The sequence below is a fragment of the Quercus robur genome, chromosome 11 (genome assembly GCF_932294415.1).
Source record: "Quercus robur chromosome 11, dhQueRobu3.1, whole genome shotgun sequence".
Classification (NCBI taxonomy): Eukaryota; Viridiplantae; Streptophyta; class Magnoliopsida; order Fagales; family Fagaceae; genus Quercus; species Quercus robur.
Window position 1 is genome coordinate 25,289,567 of NC_065544.1, and position 17,807 is coordinate 25,307,373.

Sequence of the window (17,807 nt, forward strand, 5' to 3'; positions counted from 1 at the left end):
CATTTTATTTCTCTTTACCATTCCGTAATCCGTAACATTTATTTTATTTATTGTGTAATTTATTTTTGTACTATTCTCTACCTATCTCTTTTCTTCTCTCTCCCTCAGCTTTGTATGCAAATAGTTTCTATTTCTGGAATACAAAGTTGGGCTAATAATTTGGTTTGAACTTTGAAGTAAAGGGTCTGATAACCTAATATCTGGGAAAATGACGAGGAGGAAAATTCAGATTAAGAAGATTGACAACACGACGGCAAGGCAGGTGACGTTCTCAAAGAGGAGGAGTGGGCTTTTTAAGAAAGCTTTTGAGCTCTCTACTCTCTGCGATGCTGAAATTGGTCTCATGGTCTTTTCTGCTACGGGAAGGCTCTTTGAATACGCCAGCTCAAGGTTTCAATCTCTTTCTCACACTTCCTTCTACTTACAGAAAAACCCTTTTTATTTTCTCATTTTTTTTACTAGAGAAAAATATGTCATTGTCCATTCCTTGATCGTTTTGTTCATGCATTCACTATGATTTGATGATTTCTAAGGTGTGTGTGTGTGAGAGTGAGAGACCCAACTGCTCAAAATAAAGATCCTTTTAAGAAAAATACTGAACAAACCGAATAAGTGATTTAAAAAATAGTAACATCTAATCAAGAAAAGATAAAGTACTGCAAAATCTTATGGTTTCTGTCTAAAGAAAAGGGAAAAAAAATATAAAAAAAATAAACAGGTTTTTTTTTGGTAAACCAAATAATAACAGCTTTCAATTCTTACCCTGAAGGGTTTAACGTATATATGTAGCTGCTGCTTGTTTTGCAGTTCTATAAGCGGGTTATTTTGTCTTTGAATATTGCTTATTATTGCCTATTAATTAGCTTATAATCTAATGTTTTATTTACCCTGAGTTTTAGAGTTGCACTTGCTTATTGTAAAACTTCAATTAGCCGCTTCAACTCTGCCTTTAGTGTTTGTTTTCTCAAAAAAAAAAAAAAAAAAAAAACTTTTCATATAATGCCTGATGGTCTTTGTACTGATTAAATCCACTTTTGTTATCCTGACTAATCTATTCACAGCATTACTGTAAGAATTTCTTCATAAAATATCATGCAAATCTCAATGAAATTATATGACTCTAGCTTAGGAGCAACGTTAGAGATTATAATTTTTTGTTTAGAGTAACATATATCAATTGAAACACTTTTGGTTATGCATACATAAAATCTAATGCTAAAGATTCCAACACAAAAGTGAGCCCTGATCTCGTTAAATAAATTCTCTTCCTATCTTCTATAGTAATATCACATATGTACATGTTAAATCTACTTAGCTGTAGTGTTCTTCCACTAGCAAATAACACCATTAGGCTTGCATTGCTAGTGTATGATGAAAGTTCAAAGAGTGTGCAATATACAAATTGCAATTGTCATGTAGTCTTGATTGAGAAAAATGAAACAAATTACTTTACTCTACATGTAATATATAAGCATTACAAGAACTATGACAACAACAAAAATAACTATGCCTTACACTAATGTTTAGAATCGGTTATGGATCTTAAAAAATAACAAAGCCTTATTCTCAAAATTTAAGGATCAGGTATGGATTCTCAATAAACTAGTTAGGGTTGTTGGAAAAACATTGGTGGGTCTTTCCCCACCTGCACTCTTAAACACTCATGCACCACTAAACTAGTTAGGGTTGTTGGAAAAACATTGGTGGGTCTTTCCCCACCTACACTCTCAAACACTCATGCACCACTCAAAGAAAGTGATTCAGAGAGAGAGCTCTTAAATAATTGTATTTCTCCTTTTTCACACTTTTTAAAATTGACGGATGGATGAGGTATATATACATGTCCAACCATAACTTTTCTTGTGTTTATTATATAACTCCAAAAAAAAAAAAATCTCGATACATTCATTACGTAAACTTGCCTCGTTATTTTATGTATCTTCAACTAACTCATTTTCATAAATAAAATAGATTTTCAGAACATAAATTAAGTTTAACTTTCAACACCTCCTCTTAAACTTAATTTTTGATCACCACAAATTAGGCTCGCATCTTGTAGAAGGTGTCATAGTTTAGTGGCTTGGTGAAGATATTTGCACCCTAATCATGTGACTTCACAAACTCAAGTGGAATTTTGTTTCTAGCAAACATCCTCAAATAAAATTATACTAGGTATCCATGTGCTTGCTTTGGTCATGAAAGACTAGGTTCTTTACAAGAGCTAGTGTTAACTTATTGTCCACAAATATCTTCATAACTTTTGCTTGCAACATTTGCAACTCCTTCAACAAATTTCTAAGCCGAATTGCATGACAAATACTAGAGGTAGTAGCAACATACAGTCACAATTGGTTGCTTCTTGGATGTCCATGCAAATGCAATATCACCCATATAGAATACAAACCCACTATCACTCTTTCTATCATCGGTGTCCCCAGCCTAATCACTATTACTGTACCCAACAAGTTTAAACACTTTAGAGGGTGAATACAATAGTCCAAAATCTAGTGTACCTGTCATATAATGAAGAATTCTCTTGGTTGTCTTCAAATGAGTCATAGTTGGTACCTTTATGTTGCGACTAAGAAGTCCAGCACCAAAGAGAATGTTTGGTCTTGTGCATATTAGCTACCTCAGACTTCCAACCAAACTCTTGAAGAATGTTTGATTTACCCTCTCTCTATATTCATGCTTTGACAACTTCACTCCACATTCCACAAGAGTACTAACTAGCTTGTAATTTGACATCTAAAATTTCTTTAGGATCTCATGTTAGGAATCTCATATTTGTTCTAATATCCTAATACTTCATATAGTTCCATCCCTTCAATTAGTACTTAGTCCCAAGATAGGATTGAGTTAGTTACACATGTTGGGATTAGAACAGAGTTAGTTAGAGCTCTTAATAAGCCAATAGGTTTAAGCCATGTGTGGCCAACAAGATAAGAGCTTGGATTTTATAAATAGTTGCATGTTACCTTAATCTGTAACATTTAAAAAAAAAAACCAATTTCTTGCTTAGTGCATTTTCGCTCTCTTTTAATATTTCTTTATGGAGAGAGATTATCTCGAATTAAGTAAACTCACCTGCATTTTGTATCCATTTCCATACACTTCCCACCCATCTCCCTTAGGAACCATTGAGGTCCTAACAAATGGTATCAGAGCTATTGATCTTGAAATGACCAAATTTGTTGCAACTCATCAAGCTTTCATTGAGTTTACATTCAAAGGTGGAGATCTTTTTTGGCGGCTTCTCAACCTCTATGAATTCTTTGCTCCAAAAAACACTCCACCACATCTCATGTTTTTTATTGCCTCTTATTACATGTAAGGAGAGGTGTGGGAATATTTTCAAGATGTGCAGGCATCGGAATTATGCACAAATTGGGTGGATTTCATATGCACTAGAAGTCAGGTTTTGAACACCAATCCTTGATGCATCAAAGGAGATTATCACCCAAGAATCCAAGATGCAAAAGCCCGTGAATTTCATGTCTGTGGACTCAGAACCAATTCTTAATTCACCAATAAAGGTTGCCACTCAAGAGTTCACAATTCAAGAATAAAAAATCCAAGTGTCAGTGATTCAATAATAAAAAATGCAAGAGCCAACAGTTCCAATGGTTCAAGAATCAAATGAGGGCACAAGGATCCAAGAACATTCCATGGTCTAAAGAAATAAAAAGATCTTGAAGATTGAAGAACCATTGAGAGCTCAAGAATTTAAGTGGATTTTGAAAGTACATGAGACCACTAGTCAAAGAGAAGTGTGAATATAGTGATCAAGATGTCACTAAGATATTGATCCATTGGAAGATTTCTTTTGATGATGATGCCAACAATAACAACACCTTGTTAGCTATTTTGAAAGGGAGGGGAATGTTAGGAATCTCATATTTGTTGTAATATCCTAATACTTCTTGAAGTTCCATCCATTCAATTAAAAGTTAGTCCCAAAATTGGATAGAGTTAGTTAGTTAGTTACACATGTTGGGATTAGGATAGAGTTAGTTAGAGCTATTGACACATGTAACACTATAATCACACAGTCAGTGAGAACACATGCTTAATTAGTAATCAAAAGGATAAAGCCATGGGTTAAGATAAAGCCATGTATGAAAATGGATGTGAATTGTAAGCACTTAACTCTTCCTTATTGCATTTCCTTTCGCTATTAATATTTCTCTATGCCTCTAAGTCAATTCACCTACAATTCACATCCATTTTCAAACACTTCCCGCACATCCCCTTTAGGAACCAACAAATTCCTAACATCTCCTTAGCATATCCTTCTTGGGAAATGAATATCACAACTTCCATTTGCTTCATAAGCCAAATATCTGTCATTTCGAACTCCTTATTCATTGCTTTCTTGAAGTCCTCAAACTTACTTGGATTTTTTCTTATAAAAATCAAATCATTTATATACAAACAAACAATCAAAATACCTCCATTTATCATTCTTCTTTATTACCTTGATCTTTTCATCCATTTCTTATCTTGCACAACTTCTTTAATTCTTGTAGGTTACAATTAGCAAACAGATAAAAGAGCATTAGATCATCTATATTCTCTGTTGAATCATAGAGATCTTGTAGACTTCTCATTCTTCTTGATCACTTCCTTTTAGTGATGATTATGAGGATGGACTTTCATAAATGGGAGATTTTGGTGATGGAGGTGGTGTGTGAAGCTCTTCTTGAACTTTATTCAAATGCTCTTCCTCTTCAAGCAATGAAGAAATCATATTTTTCTTCTTCTTGGGTGCTCCAATCTCACATACCTTCTTCTTCGAATTCCACATCTTGATTGACAATTAATTTTCCAGTGTTCGGATTTTTAAGCTTATAGCCTTTAGAGCTTGGATCATTGCGAATGAAGACATAATTTTTGCTCTCGTTATCTAGTTTGGACCTCTCTTGATCTAGTATGTGTGGATATGCTATGCTCCCAAACACAAGAAAGTGGGAAACAATTGGACAAATAGATTGCATATAATCAATAGCTTCAATCTAAAGTTTTTTAGGCATTCTCTTGCTCTTCAATGTGTTTTTAGTCATCAATTCTTGGAATATGACCACATAATTTAATAATAATTTGCTTCATGGTGCGGCTATTAACGTAGATCTATTAAGTGCCATCCTCCTTTGGCATGAGTAAGGTCGGTACTACACAAGGAGTCATAACTTGCCTATTCAATTCTTCATGCTCCTTTAGATTGATCTGATAGTGCACTTTGTTAGGTAGGCTATACAATACACTAACAAGCTTCCTTTTTTTCTTTAGCCACCAATATGTTCACCACCCCAGTACTTTTATCTTATATTACAATTGGAAAAAATAAGAAAATTACGGCCCTGCTCTTTGAAAGATTTCGGAGCTCTTTCATTCTTAGTTGGCAAAATGACACATTCAAACTTTCTAATTTTAAAGGTATATGTATTTCTATGGCCATCATGGATAGCATGCCTATCATATTGCCAAGGCTACACCAAATGAGGAAATGACTAAGGCTACACCAAATGAGGAAATGACTAACATCCTTGACAACAGTATCACACCAAACTTCATATTTACAATTATTTTGCATTACAAAAGAAACAAGATATCTTCTAGTAATGTAGAACAGACAGTACATGCCTTCTTGGAGCAGCAAGGGCATCGAAAGTCACAACGTAAGATCAAAGGGGGGTGCCAGTAGAGGCCATTGGGGAAACAGTGTCAAAATTGCATGAAATTTGGCAAGTTGAAGGGAAATGGCATTCTAATCCAGACTCAACCGTGAGCGTCACCTAAATTTAGGCAAATTCCTTCGTTAAGGCCTCAAAAATAGTGTTTTTGCTATTTATAGTAATGTTTGTTTTTCCTTAATAACTTTTAGAGACATCTCTTATAGAGTATTTTCAATTTCCACAATTATCTAAATTTTGCTATTTTTGGCAAAAACCACTATTTTGCCACATAATTACATGATTAGCACGGATTAGGGTTTTTGGGAGTTTTCTTAGCCGCCCTAGGGTTTCTTTTACTATTTAAACATATTGTAGCCTTCAAGTAATTCAATTTTCAGATTTATAAAAATACAAACTTTGTCTATTTCTCTTTAGTGGATTCTAGGACCTTATTACCTTTTGGATTCAAGGGACCCCTCGTCGATTCGAGGTTCTCATTTAGAAGCTAACGTGTTTAGGTTTTTTTTTTTTTTTTTTTTTTTTTTCATCATTCAGAAAGCAACGTGTTTATTTTCTTGTAGCTTTCGCAACATCATCTAATTACCTTTACCTCTTTACCTTGCTTAAACCATGCTATTCTCTGAGGCTTTACATGGGGTTCAATCTTCAATTTAATCTTGTCCACCATTTCTTGTGAAACGATGTTCTCAAAAACTTTTCCATCAATGTTAATGGAATATTCCTTAACATGGGACTTGCATGTGCACTTGAAGATGCTATAACCAAGTCAACCGTCGTTTGAGTCATTTTTAGGAATTACGAGTATTCGATGGATCAGTTAGCAATCACCTTCTTCAATTAAATCTTTACTTTGCATAACCGCATTATCATTAAATTGCGGTTGAACGACATCATCAACAAACTCTTGGCCATTATCTTCGTCCAAAAGTCACATACACATCTACCCTTTTCTTTGGTATTAGTTAGCTAGATGACCAATTTGGCCATTGACCATGCTTATTAATAATTACCATAATTGTCAAATTTTATATTTATTAAAAAAATATATATTTTTTGTTAAAGTTTTCTATAATCTATTATATATATATAACCAAAATTTGACTTTTTGTTGACTTTGTAATATTGTGCCATAAGTTTTTGAGGCCTTACAATTTTATATGTTATTATTTTTATATATATTTTTAATTAAATTTAAATTATTTTTTGTAATCATATTTTCTTTAGAACAAAGTTTGGCTACAAATTTAGTTTTTTTTTTTTTATAATTAAGAAAGATGTATATTCAAGAAACTACCCCATGAAAACATAAGGTAGGACAAAGAGTACAGAGAAAGAAACAAAAAGAAGAAAGAAAAAAGACAAGAAAACAACAAAGAGCTAATTACAAAGGAGAGAACTAAGGAACAAAGGGAGAGAGTCACTAGAGGTGAGTCCCCAAGCCCTAGACCAATTAAAGAGAGAACCACAAAAATAAGCCCTAGACCAATCAAGGAGAGAACCACAAATTTAGTTGCAGACTTAGGCTAAAACTTCTTCTAAGAAACTAACATGCATTTGTGCAATGCACATGACAAGTATTGGTTGGGTTAAGTGTGATTAAGTGAGTCATATGTAAACAATAACACATGTTAGTGAGGAGAGACGGTAGACCACTTACCTCTTCATTGTGAGATGGCTCATCGATTGTGGAGCTTTGCCTTAATAACTTTTGGTTTGTCTTAGGTTATACCTAGATCGATCCTAGATTTACTTTTTGGCTGGTGGAATTGGTTGGGGAAGCATTAGTCTTAGATTTGGAACTTAGTTCCGTTATGCATCCTATGGTGTATTTGGAAGGAATGGAATCGGCGAACTTTTGAGGATTTGAATAGTTCTGGTGATCAGATGCTTGTTTCTTTTAGTGGGACTCTTTTTGATTGGTCTCGGGCATGGGGACTCACGACTAGTGATTCTCTCCCTTCTTTTCTTAGTTCTCTTTCTCTTTTGTAATTAATATGTTGTCTGGTTTTCTTTTTTCTTTTTCTTTTTTTGATAGGTAATCAGAAAACTATTATTAATGAGCAAATAAGGAAAAGTACAAGTTGTTCATGATGATGAACAACAAGAAAAAATAGAACAAACAGCACAACAAAAAGAATAATTAGGAAACTAAGCTAAGGGAAGACATAAACACAGAGAGAGAAGAACAATAAGTAAAACCCCAACAACGAGACCACTCCAAAAGACTATGTTGGCATAAAACCTTTAACTCATCCAACGTCTTCTCATTATCCTCAAAGGAGTGACGATTTCGTTCCAACCACACAATCCACATTAAGCACCATAGAACCAAATTCCAAATGTCCGAATTATGATTCCCAAGCCACTAATGCCATCAAGATAACAAACCTGTCACTGATCCTGGCATAACCTAATGAATACCAAAAGCCTCAAGCATAAAAGTCCATAGGGAATGAGTAACAGGACAATAAAGAAGAAGGTGGTCTACCGACTCCCCATCACAACAACACATTCAACACCAAGTAGCCAACGGACGACCCCTAAGCATTAGATTATCCAAAGTGAGGATCCGACCATGTGCAGTTGTCCATAAAAAGAATGCCACTTGCCTAGGAATCTTTGGTTTCCAAACACCCTTCCAAGGAAACAAAGAATTCAAAGCACCCCGAATCGCATGGTAATAAGATCGGGTGTCAAACTTACCATCACCTTTTAGCCGCCAACAAAGAGTATCACTCCTATCACCCCGAGGAATACGAGTTTGGATAAGCTAGAATAGAGAATAAGATGCAGCTAGCTCCCAATCTTCAAAAGCTTTATAAAACCTTAAATCCCATACTCTAACAGTACCTCCTTCTGGAATCCACAAAATCTCAGAGATACAAGCATCCTTGACCGTTGAACACACATAGAGCTCAGGATAGAGATCTTTTAGAATATTATCACCAATCCACCTATCATGCCAAAAGCAGATATGAGTGCCTTCACCCACTACAAAAGACAGATGCTTAGAGAAGTTCTCCCACCCTCCATTATGCTACTCCATAGGCCACACCCATGAGTCCTTCTGCACACTTCACTACACCACCCCCCTTGACCCTCACCATATTTTGTAGAGATAACTCGCTGCCAAAGATGGGTAACTTCATGACCATATCTCCACAACCATTTCCCTAATAAAGCTTGATTAAATTACACCACACTTCTTATCCCTAAACCACCCATCTCGACGGGTAAACACACTTTTTCCCAAGTCACCAAAGGATATTTGATACTCCCCTCAAAAGACCCCCAAAGAAAGTTTCTCTAAATACTTTCCAATCTAGCAGCCACAAATTTAGGAATAGTTAAAAGAGATAAAAAGTACGTTGGGAGGCTAGAGAGAGTACTCTTTAGTAACATGAGCCTACCACCCTTAGATAAATAGAGACGCTTCCACCTAGATAGCTTCTTCTCCATTTTTTCCAACATAGGATTCCAAATCGAAGTTGTCTTAAAAGAAGTCCCCAACGGCATCTCCAAATATTTCATAGGTAAACTGCCCACTCTACATTGAAGAATATTAGTCAGTGCATCTAGATTATTCACCTCCTCAACAGGGACAATCTCACTTTTCCCAACATTGACCTTCAAACCCGTAAAAGCCTGAAAACAAGACAACACCAACCTTATGGACAGTATGTTTTCTCTTTGTTTTGTTCTTCTTGCATTTTCTGGGTTTGCTCTATGTTTTTCATGCATAGAGTAGTCATTCGTTTATATAACATTCTTACTTATCCAAAAAAAAAAACACATGTCAGTGTCTTGGAGGAAGTTGAAGCAAAATGATGCAACTAAGATTGTAGCCAAACTTGGCCATTCTCTTTAAATAATAGAAATATTTAGTTCCTATACAAATATAATCACAATAAATGCTAGTTAATAACTATCATAATTTTCATATTTCATATTTACATTATAAATAGAAAATAAATATCATATATATTTTAATGTGCATTTTAGAGGAGTTTAACTTTTGGTTGACCTCATAAAATTTTATCACATAAGTTTTTGAGTCCTTACAATTTGAACGTCATTATTGTAATTTATATTTTTAATTTATTTTAAATTCTATTCTACATTAAAATCCTTCATTAGAATCTTGCCACATTATATTTTCTTTAAATGATAGAATAAATAGTTCCATATACAAACATGATCATAACAAATTCCTATTAATAATTATCTAAATTATTAAATTTCGTATTTGGAAAAGAAAAAAAAAAGATAAAAGAAAAATCATATTTTTTTTAAAAGATGATAAAGGAAGATTTGCATTTATTAGCCAAAAAATATACTGAAATCCAAAGTCACTAAAAGTTGGGTTACTGGTATATAGGCAACCCACAAATTTTCCTATCAAAAAAAGAAAAATAAAAGAAAAAAAATTACCCATAATTTTAGGAGCCTATATTAATAGCATTAGATATGCCTAAACATCATACTTGAAAGGATGTCCTAATGAAAGTATCTCTATTTTTTTTTAATTTCATTTTAATTTTATTTCGGCTTTAATTATTTTGTTTAAGAGTCTTTTAGGGTTTAATGATAAAATAAAATTATTATTTTTTCCTTGAAATCAAATTAAATTTTCTGTGCCACATAGGTTTCAAGTCATCTTATATGAAATCATACAGGGGCGCTCCATTATTTTGTAAATTGGCATGATATATCATATAAGGGCGCTCCATCACGTTCTAATGTGTGCATTACCTATCATGTAACGTACAACAGTAGGGAGTAAGAAAATTTAGTTTGTTAGGTTCTCAAATAAAAATAAAAATTAAAAAACAAAAAATAATTTTTTAGTATTGTTCACTCAAATTTGGGGAAATAGAATTAACTTTAAACACCATGATAGAATTTCCATTGCTTAATACCCATAACCAAGGAAAAATAATACATTTAGAAAATAGCAAGAAATGTGAGAAAAGATCAATAGATTTTGATTTTAGGGAGAAAAAAAGGAAGAGAGAATATAAAAAAATTATATTTAAAACAAAATTAGAAGATTTGGTTCACAATCTTCAAGTTTCCCCTTCATTCATTGAATCTTATGAAAAATTTGGATATTTATTTGATTGTTTACTGAAAAATAGTTTTGGGTATTGATTGTTCATATTGAGAAATTTTATCAATGATGCAAAGAGATGAATCCACACCAAATCACCTTCCTTACAAGTTGCTGGTTTTCTGTGTTTGTTGGCTTACTTTTTTGGTACTTTTGAATTTGTTTGAGAAATCAGTCTTGAACATTTTCATCCAACTTCCTTATATATTTTACTCTGTCCTCAATGTCTCCACTAAAATTATGAGTAGCAATTTTATATACTTAACTCTTTCCTCATTATCTCCACTACAATGATTAGTAGTAAGCAGTAATTTCATGTCAATAGCATTAATAGGATTTTTGTTTTGAAGGGTAATAGGATTTTGACTATACACAACTTTAAATGGACTATAATTTGTAGTTTGGCTAGCAAACCGATTGTAAGCAATTCAACTTGATTTGGAAGGATAAATCTCAGAAAATCACTTAAACTTTGATTAGCAACCTATGCTTGATCAATTTGAGGATGATAAGTTGAACTATGTTGAAGGTTAGTTGCGAACATCAACTAAAGGTTGTGTCCAAAATGGATTTTGAACTTAAGTTTCTTGATTTAATGACATGGTCTTTAAAATACAATAATGTTTTACAGTCTCTCAAAGGTAAAAATCAGTCACGTGATAAGCATCTAGACTCTTGCTGTAATCCTTTTCGTCTTTGGAAAACCCACAACAATATTCATAGAGACATCTTCCCAGAGTGCCTTAGGAATTGGAAATGGCATGTACAACCCAGTATTTTGGTAATTGCTCTTGGGAAAGAGAGAAGTCACCTTCTTTTCAATGAGTTCCAACTCTTTTCAATTTCAAATGTCCATGCCTGAAGCTTTGTTTAATCCCCATTAAAATGATGCCATTTTTCTATGTCACCTTTTATATTTTTCATGTTATTGCGAGCTTGTTAGGAATAACCTTTTCCTACTTGGTTGGATAGTGTTGTTAAATGTCTCTCTCCTCCAAGGTTAAACCCTTCATAAGCTAACCATGCCAAAGTCAAACCCTCCCTCAAAGATTGCAATTTGAGACTTCAAAAAGAAAGTTTTAGGATATGGATGAAGCATGTATTTATAAGGAGAGTACATAACCAAATTCTTTGAAATGAGGCTGCACTGTTGGGTACGTAAACACATTAGGGAGTTTCCTTAAGTAATTAATATAACATATAGAGATACACTCTAACCCAAAAGGCCTAAGTCCAAAGGGTATGTACTCAATTATGTTATATTAACTACTGATCTTTCTAATCTTTATTCAATGTAGGACTTCACTCACACGTGTAACCTAACAATCTCCCCCTCGAGTGTGAGTTGCTGCCTCTCTGTGGGCTTCCCGTCCACTCTGTGGGCCATGAACAAGTCCTACCCACTCCCCTTTGCCGAATGGGCTTATCACTTAATCAACGCATCATCAATGGGCCTCTCGTACACCATCCATGGGAATCACGTGTCTACCTCGCACGCACATCCATGGAAACCCCGCATGTCCATGTCTATGGGAACCTCACGTCACACCATTATTTAGCACCATTACTAATTAAACCATAGTGAAAATAAGTAGCATAACTTAGGTAATTAACTAGATTTCTTTCAAATTTGAAAAGTACTATGTTCGTTTCAGTATTGATCTTATAGTCACATTAATCAGGATCATGATAATAACATGGTCTTTTCCATCATAATTGTGGTCTTTACAGTGCATTAGTGGGACTTATCAACTTGTTTTTGATTGTGGTTGTTAAGAATTGCAATTAACCAGATAAAGCATTTTCAAAAGGAATTTCAATGTAGTTAATGATAAAATTTTCAGCAACATTAATTTAAATAACAAGAAGTGCATACCTAGATGTCTAGGATTTTGTAAGGCTTCACGATGAACTGTCATGGAAAACTAATATGACGAGTTTTGTGAAGTCTTACTTTGAATTTTAGAGTATCTTTTCAATCTTTAAAATTTCCAAAACTAAAACAAGTATTTACTCTATGATATTTATCCTGCAAGCACTCAAGGTCCAGCATCACCAAGCATGACCGGACCTTTGCAACAGTGTCAAGAATTGAAACCTCCTTCGTATGGTAACAATTGGGCACATGAAACAAATAGACAAATTCTCAAATGTTGCTACAATCAGCTAAAATTCTTCCTTCATTTGCTCATCATCATATGGGGCATCCGGTGTTGTTATCCTCGTAATCTCAGTAATACAAGATGCAACTGAAAAGTTCATTAGTGACCAATGCCTTCATTGAGGGTAAAAGTGCATCTTGCATTGATTTAGATGGTGCTTGATCCACATTTTCTAACAAATTTTTGTCTATATCAATAAGAGTGAGGTGGTTATCAATGGAGGAATAGGAGTTAAGGAGGATTTTCACATCCTCCTTAAGCTGCACCTCAAAGTCTCTATCAAAGGAAGTCATTTTTAGCCACAAAATACAAAGACTGAAACTAAACTTGTTGCTGCTAAAGAACTTGATCGTTTCTAGGTTTAATAGGCTAATCTCACTTCTTCTTCTTTCAAAAATTGGGCTAATGGGTGGAGTTTTTTTCTTTTTTCTTTTTCTTTTTGTACTAATTTGAATTGGGTGGAGAGGATCAGACGTTCTGATACCAAGTTGATGTAGAATAAAATAGGAAAACAAGGATAAAAAAAGAATAAAAGGATAAACAGGACAAACTTTAGGCTCCACCTCCTAAAATTTGCTTGCAAGCCCTAGGCATCGCCACCTAGGTGTATTTGGCATCACTACCAAACAAAGAGAAAGTCATCATTCTCAAATCATCAAATTATTCTAATTCAAATTGTATTGCCTTTCACAATTACATGAGTACTAGTTTAATAGGGTCTAGGGATTACACCAATATAGAAAAATGCCTAGTCAAATCACCTAAAACCCTCAACAATAAAGCTCAATTTAAAATTTAAAGTAAAAAAAAAAAATATATATATATATATATATACATTCAAAAATAAATCTTAGATAATTTTAATGCTTCTTGCATTATAATGTACCCCTTGAGTCAATCAATATAAATAATTTAGGAGTTCATATAGATGTTCACCTTTTATAGTTTGACCAAATTAGAAGTTTGCACATAGTTTGTGTCAATCAATATAAATATCTCTTGTGCCTCACATTTTAATTGGGAAAACACAATTGGCCTGCAGACAATGGCAGATATGCCAATATGAGATAATAATTAATTCTTCAGTCACTAGCTCAAGTTTTATTTCCTTAGATATGAATCAGAAATACATACTAGTAGTTTATAAGTTCATCCACACTCACATTTTATTAAAATGAGAGAGAGATAAAAGAATTGAATGTGCTTTCCTTATGTTGTATGAAGTATGCAGCAGGTAATTGAAAGGCATAATCTACATCCAGAGAATCTTGGCAAAATGGACCAACTATCTCTTGAGCTACAGGTATGATGTTTTAAATTTTTTTAGTTGGTAAATAAGTGAGGTGGAAAGTCATAAGAAACAAATTACGTCTACTTTGAGATGATAACTCTTGAATCCATAAGAGGTTCCTTTAATTCCCAAGGAGAAATTTGAAGTCCACCAAAAGGAATGGAGAAAAAACATTTTAAAATTTATATTAATGAAATTCTGAATTTCCTTGGTGGCTACTATGCATATAAATAGGAAAAGAAGTCATAGGGATGCTAGTAGACCATTAAAAACCCTAACTCGTGTTAAGCAAAAAATGAGGCTAGAAATATGAAAAATCTCCAAAAAGATCAAATTAGAAAATTTACAAAATCAAATCCTACAAACCTTACGAGACATCCCAAAACAAATGGGATCTTATTCTGAATTCTAAATTGAAAGTTATAAAAAAAAAAAAGGAAGAAAAAAAAACCTTACCATAAATAGCAAAAATTACTAAATGAATGCCTAAATGGAGGAATTTGTCCAAAAAGTGGCATAGGTCATGGCCATAACTTAATGCAGGTAATTTTATCATTGTCAAAAGGAAACATGACTTTGGATTATTTCTTTATCCACTTTCTCATGAAATTTTCATGAAAACTTTGAAATTTGCGTTTTATTGAAAATCCTACCACCATAAGAAAAGCTGGGTATTTTCTTTTTTAACAACTTTGAAGACTACTTGTTGCACTCCCAGAATGATAACTCTGACATTTACAGCAGCCCCAAAAATTTCTAATTTAAGGCAGGAAAGGCTTACATATTTTAGAACCATTGTTATATTAAAAGTGCTCGGTAACACTTCACATTTCAAAAATCTTCATGAACGGCATGTTGTTTATATTAGCTTGAGAAAGGTACCTCCTATGCCATGTTGAGCAAGGAAATTGAGGAGAAGACACATGAACTGAGGTATTATAGCTACATCACTAACATCTTGTTACTGTAAAGACATATACATACGACAATAAATTAATGTTGAGAAATGTTCACACCTAACACAGGAAGATTAGGGGAGAAGAGCTCCCTGGAATGGATATAGAAGAATTACAGAAACTAGAGAAAGAGCTTGAAGTAGGCCTGAGCCGTGTTATAGAAACAAAGGCTTGTCTCTCTGTTTTATCTCTGTTTGCCGGCATTATAATGGAGTGTTGAAATTTATGTACTTTCTCTTAATATAAAAAACTTTTGTCTTGCAGGGTGAGGGATTTCTAGAAGAGATCACTACCCTTCAACAAAAGGTCATGTTCCAAACTTTTAAATCTTTGCAAGACATTTCATACAATTATTATAATGTTTGCAAGACATTTCCGGAACAGATCAATGCCCTTAAGCTGAAGTTCATATGGTTTCAATGTATAACAGTGTCGTACTTTAGTGATAATCCGCTCCATAATGATATCATGGTAAAATATTGAAATATTAGGTGGAAAGAAGAAACTAAGAGAAGTTGAAAGAACACAAGGAATTAAGGTGGTTTTGGCCTACGTGAACAGTAGAAATTTTTAAACAACTACACATTTATTATTGAATTTTGTATATAATAGTGTACTAACTCTGTGTTAACCCTAGGATTGCAGTAATATAGTTAGTACTGTGTACAATTAGGATTACTATAATGTAATAAGCTTAAACCCTAAATCCATATCTTTAGCAAATGTCAGCTGTAAAAATTTTGTCATAGTGCTAATGCAAGTTGGTACAAATTCATAAAAATAGAGGTCTTTGTGTGCACTGGCTAGCTCAATGGGTAGAGAAAGGTGGAGTTCACATGGCTAACAACAAGTAACAACCACCATTGAACCTTTAGTTGAAACCATTCTCAACATAAATTCAGAATTGAATGTTATATTGTTTATCCTACCACCTGACCTATAACAATTCATAACGCATCAATTTCTTATATAAGAAGTTAGGTAAATATACCATATTAATTAAATTATATTTTGTATTTAAGTCTAAGAAGTCTTAGTAATAGCTATCTATTCATCTTATTCTTTTAATGCAGGGAGCCCAACTGATGGAAGAAAACCAACGATTAAAACACGTAATAGGTCCTTTTTTTTTTTATATATAGATAAAATTCTTCCTCCTCTCTTTCTATCTCAATTATAAAAAATGTCTCTTCTACAGATGGAGAATCTGCTTAGCACTCAAACACATGTACTTGAACAAGGTCAGTCATCTAAGTCAATCACCAATATTTGTAGCTCCTCTGATCCTCAAGACAATGATAGTTCAAACATATCTCTCAAGTTGGGGTAAGTTTGTAAAATCCTTAAAAATTTTGAGTTTTCTGGATGAAGTATGAAATAATATTCAGGATTCAATCAAAGGATATTTACATCAAACCTCAATATTTAGGGGTCTTATAGCATATGGTTTTAGTTTCAATAGAGGAACTTGACCAAACAGATAATTTTGTCCTTAGGTTTAATTATTTCTCTGGATTTAGTTTTACAATATGCACTATATTCTAATTTACTGTTCTAATGGGTTCGTCTTGTATTGAAAGACAAATTTGGTGGTGAAATTAATGGTTGCAACCACAGGGTGCAATCACTTGCAACTCATCATCGAGCAATTTGTCTGTTTCTGTAGCAACTTAACCATCATCATTGATTGCATGGCATGAAATGCATACTACTACTATAGAGAAACTCTTTGCCTTAGTGCATCTTTCTATGTCTTGCAGGCTACCTTTTCCTAAATGAATTTGAAGTCGAGTGAAGATCGAGGAGCATGCATGGATTCCCTTTTCTCAAATACAAAAGAAAAATGGCCATGCTTAAGTAAATACAAATCCTAGCTCAGAGTTGTAATTAATTTTCTGTAAGGCCAATTTGTTTCCACCAGCTGATTCTAAGAGAGTCTACATGTGTATACGGTAGATTTTAGATGCTTAATCATTTTTATGGATGAATCAAGGGTCAATTTGTTACAATGGAAAATAAAGTAGAGGGTGTTGGAAAAGGTCGAGTGTAGGGTTGAGACTAATGGCAAGTCATACTATTGATAAATTGATTCAAAATTCTGCAATAAGTTTTGTTTATCTTTGCGTGATTGCTAGTATTACATATTTTCCGCAATATTTCTTTATCAAGAATGGTGCTTTGAGTACACTTTGGTTTAAGCCTTTAGGTCTAAAAATGTTTTCAAGTCAATCTTGCTTGTAATGAGACTTCTTCGAGCTTCCTATGATTTTGCAACCCAAATTCTTGCACCAACTTAAGAAAAGTGATATCATAATTCATAATATTAATTTGCTCCCACTGTTTTCTTTTATGTTTTTTTTTTTTCTTCTTCTTCTTTTTTTTTTTTTTTTTTTTTTTGGTTTTTAATTTTGAATTTTGAATTTTTCTAGGTTGGATAGTTCTATTTCCTAGTCTTCCTTGGAAACTCAAGATTAGCACTTAACAGGTTTCATCCATATTGACTAGATCTTGTCTTGGCTTTCTCTCTCTCTCTCTATCATAATTCATAATATTAATTTGCTCCCACTGTTTTCTTTTATGTTTTTTTTTTTT

At 33.5% G+C, this 17,807-nt stretch overlaps 1 protein-coding gene across 1 annotated transcript; it reads left to right on the top strand.

The window, feature by feature from the left end:
- On the top strand, positions 1-17,355 carry LOC126705342 (MADS-box protein JOINTLESS-like). Its single transcript, XM_050404287.1, has 8 exons — positions 1-390; positions 14,193-14,271; positions 15,128-15,192; positions 15,285-15,384; positions 15,480-15,521; positions 16,289-16,327; positions 16,414-16,541; positions 16,976-17,355. The coding sequence occupies exons 1-8, from the start codon at positions 209-211 to the stop codon at positions 16,992-16,994; spliced, it is 654 nt and encodes a 217-aa protein (XP_050260244.1). The 5' UTR covers positions 1-208; the 3' UTR covers positions 16,995-17,355.
- Positions 17,356-17,807: the final 452 nt, after the last annotated feature.

Coding starts and splice junctions, on each gene's coding strand:
- LOC126705342 (XM_050404287.1), top strand. CDS start 209: ATGACGAGGAGGAAAATTCAGATTAAGAAGATTGACAACACGACGGCA. Junction 15,193..15,284: donor GAGAAGACACATGAACTGAG/GTATTATAGCTA, acceptor CACCTAACACAG/GAAGATTAGGGGAGAAGAGC. Junction 15,522..16,288: donor TCACTACCCTTCAACAAAAG/GTCATGTTCCAA, acceptor CTTTTAATGCAG/GGAGCCCAACTGATGGAAGA.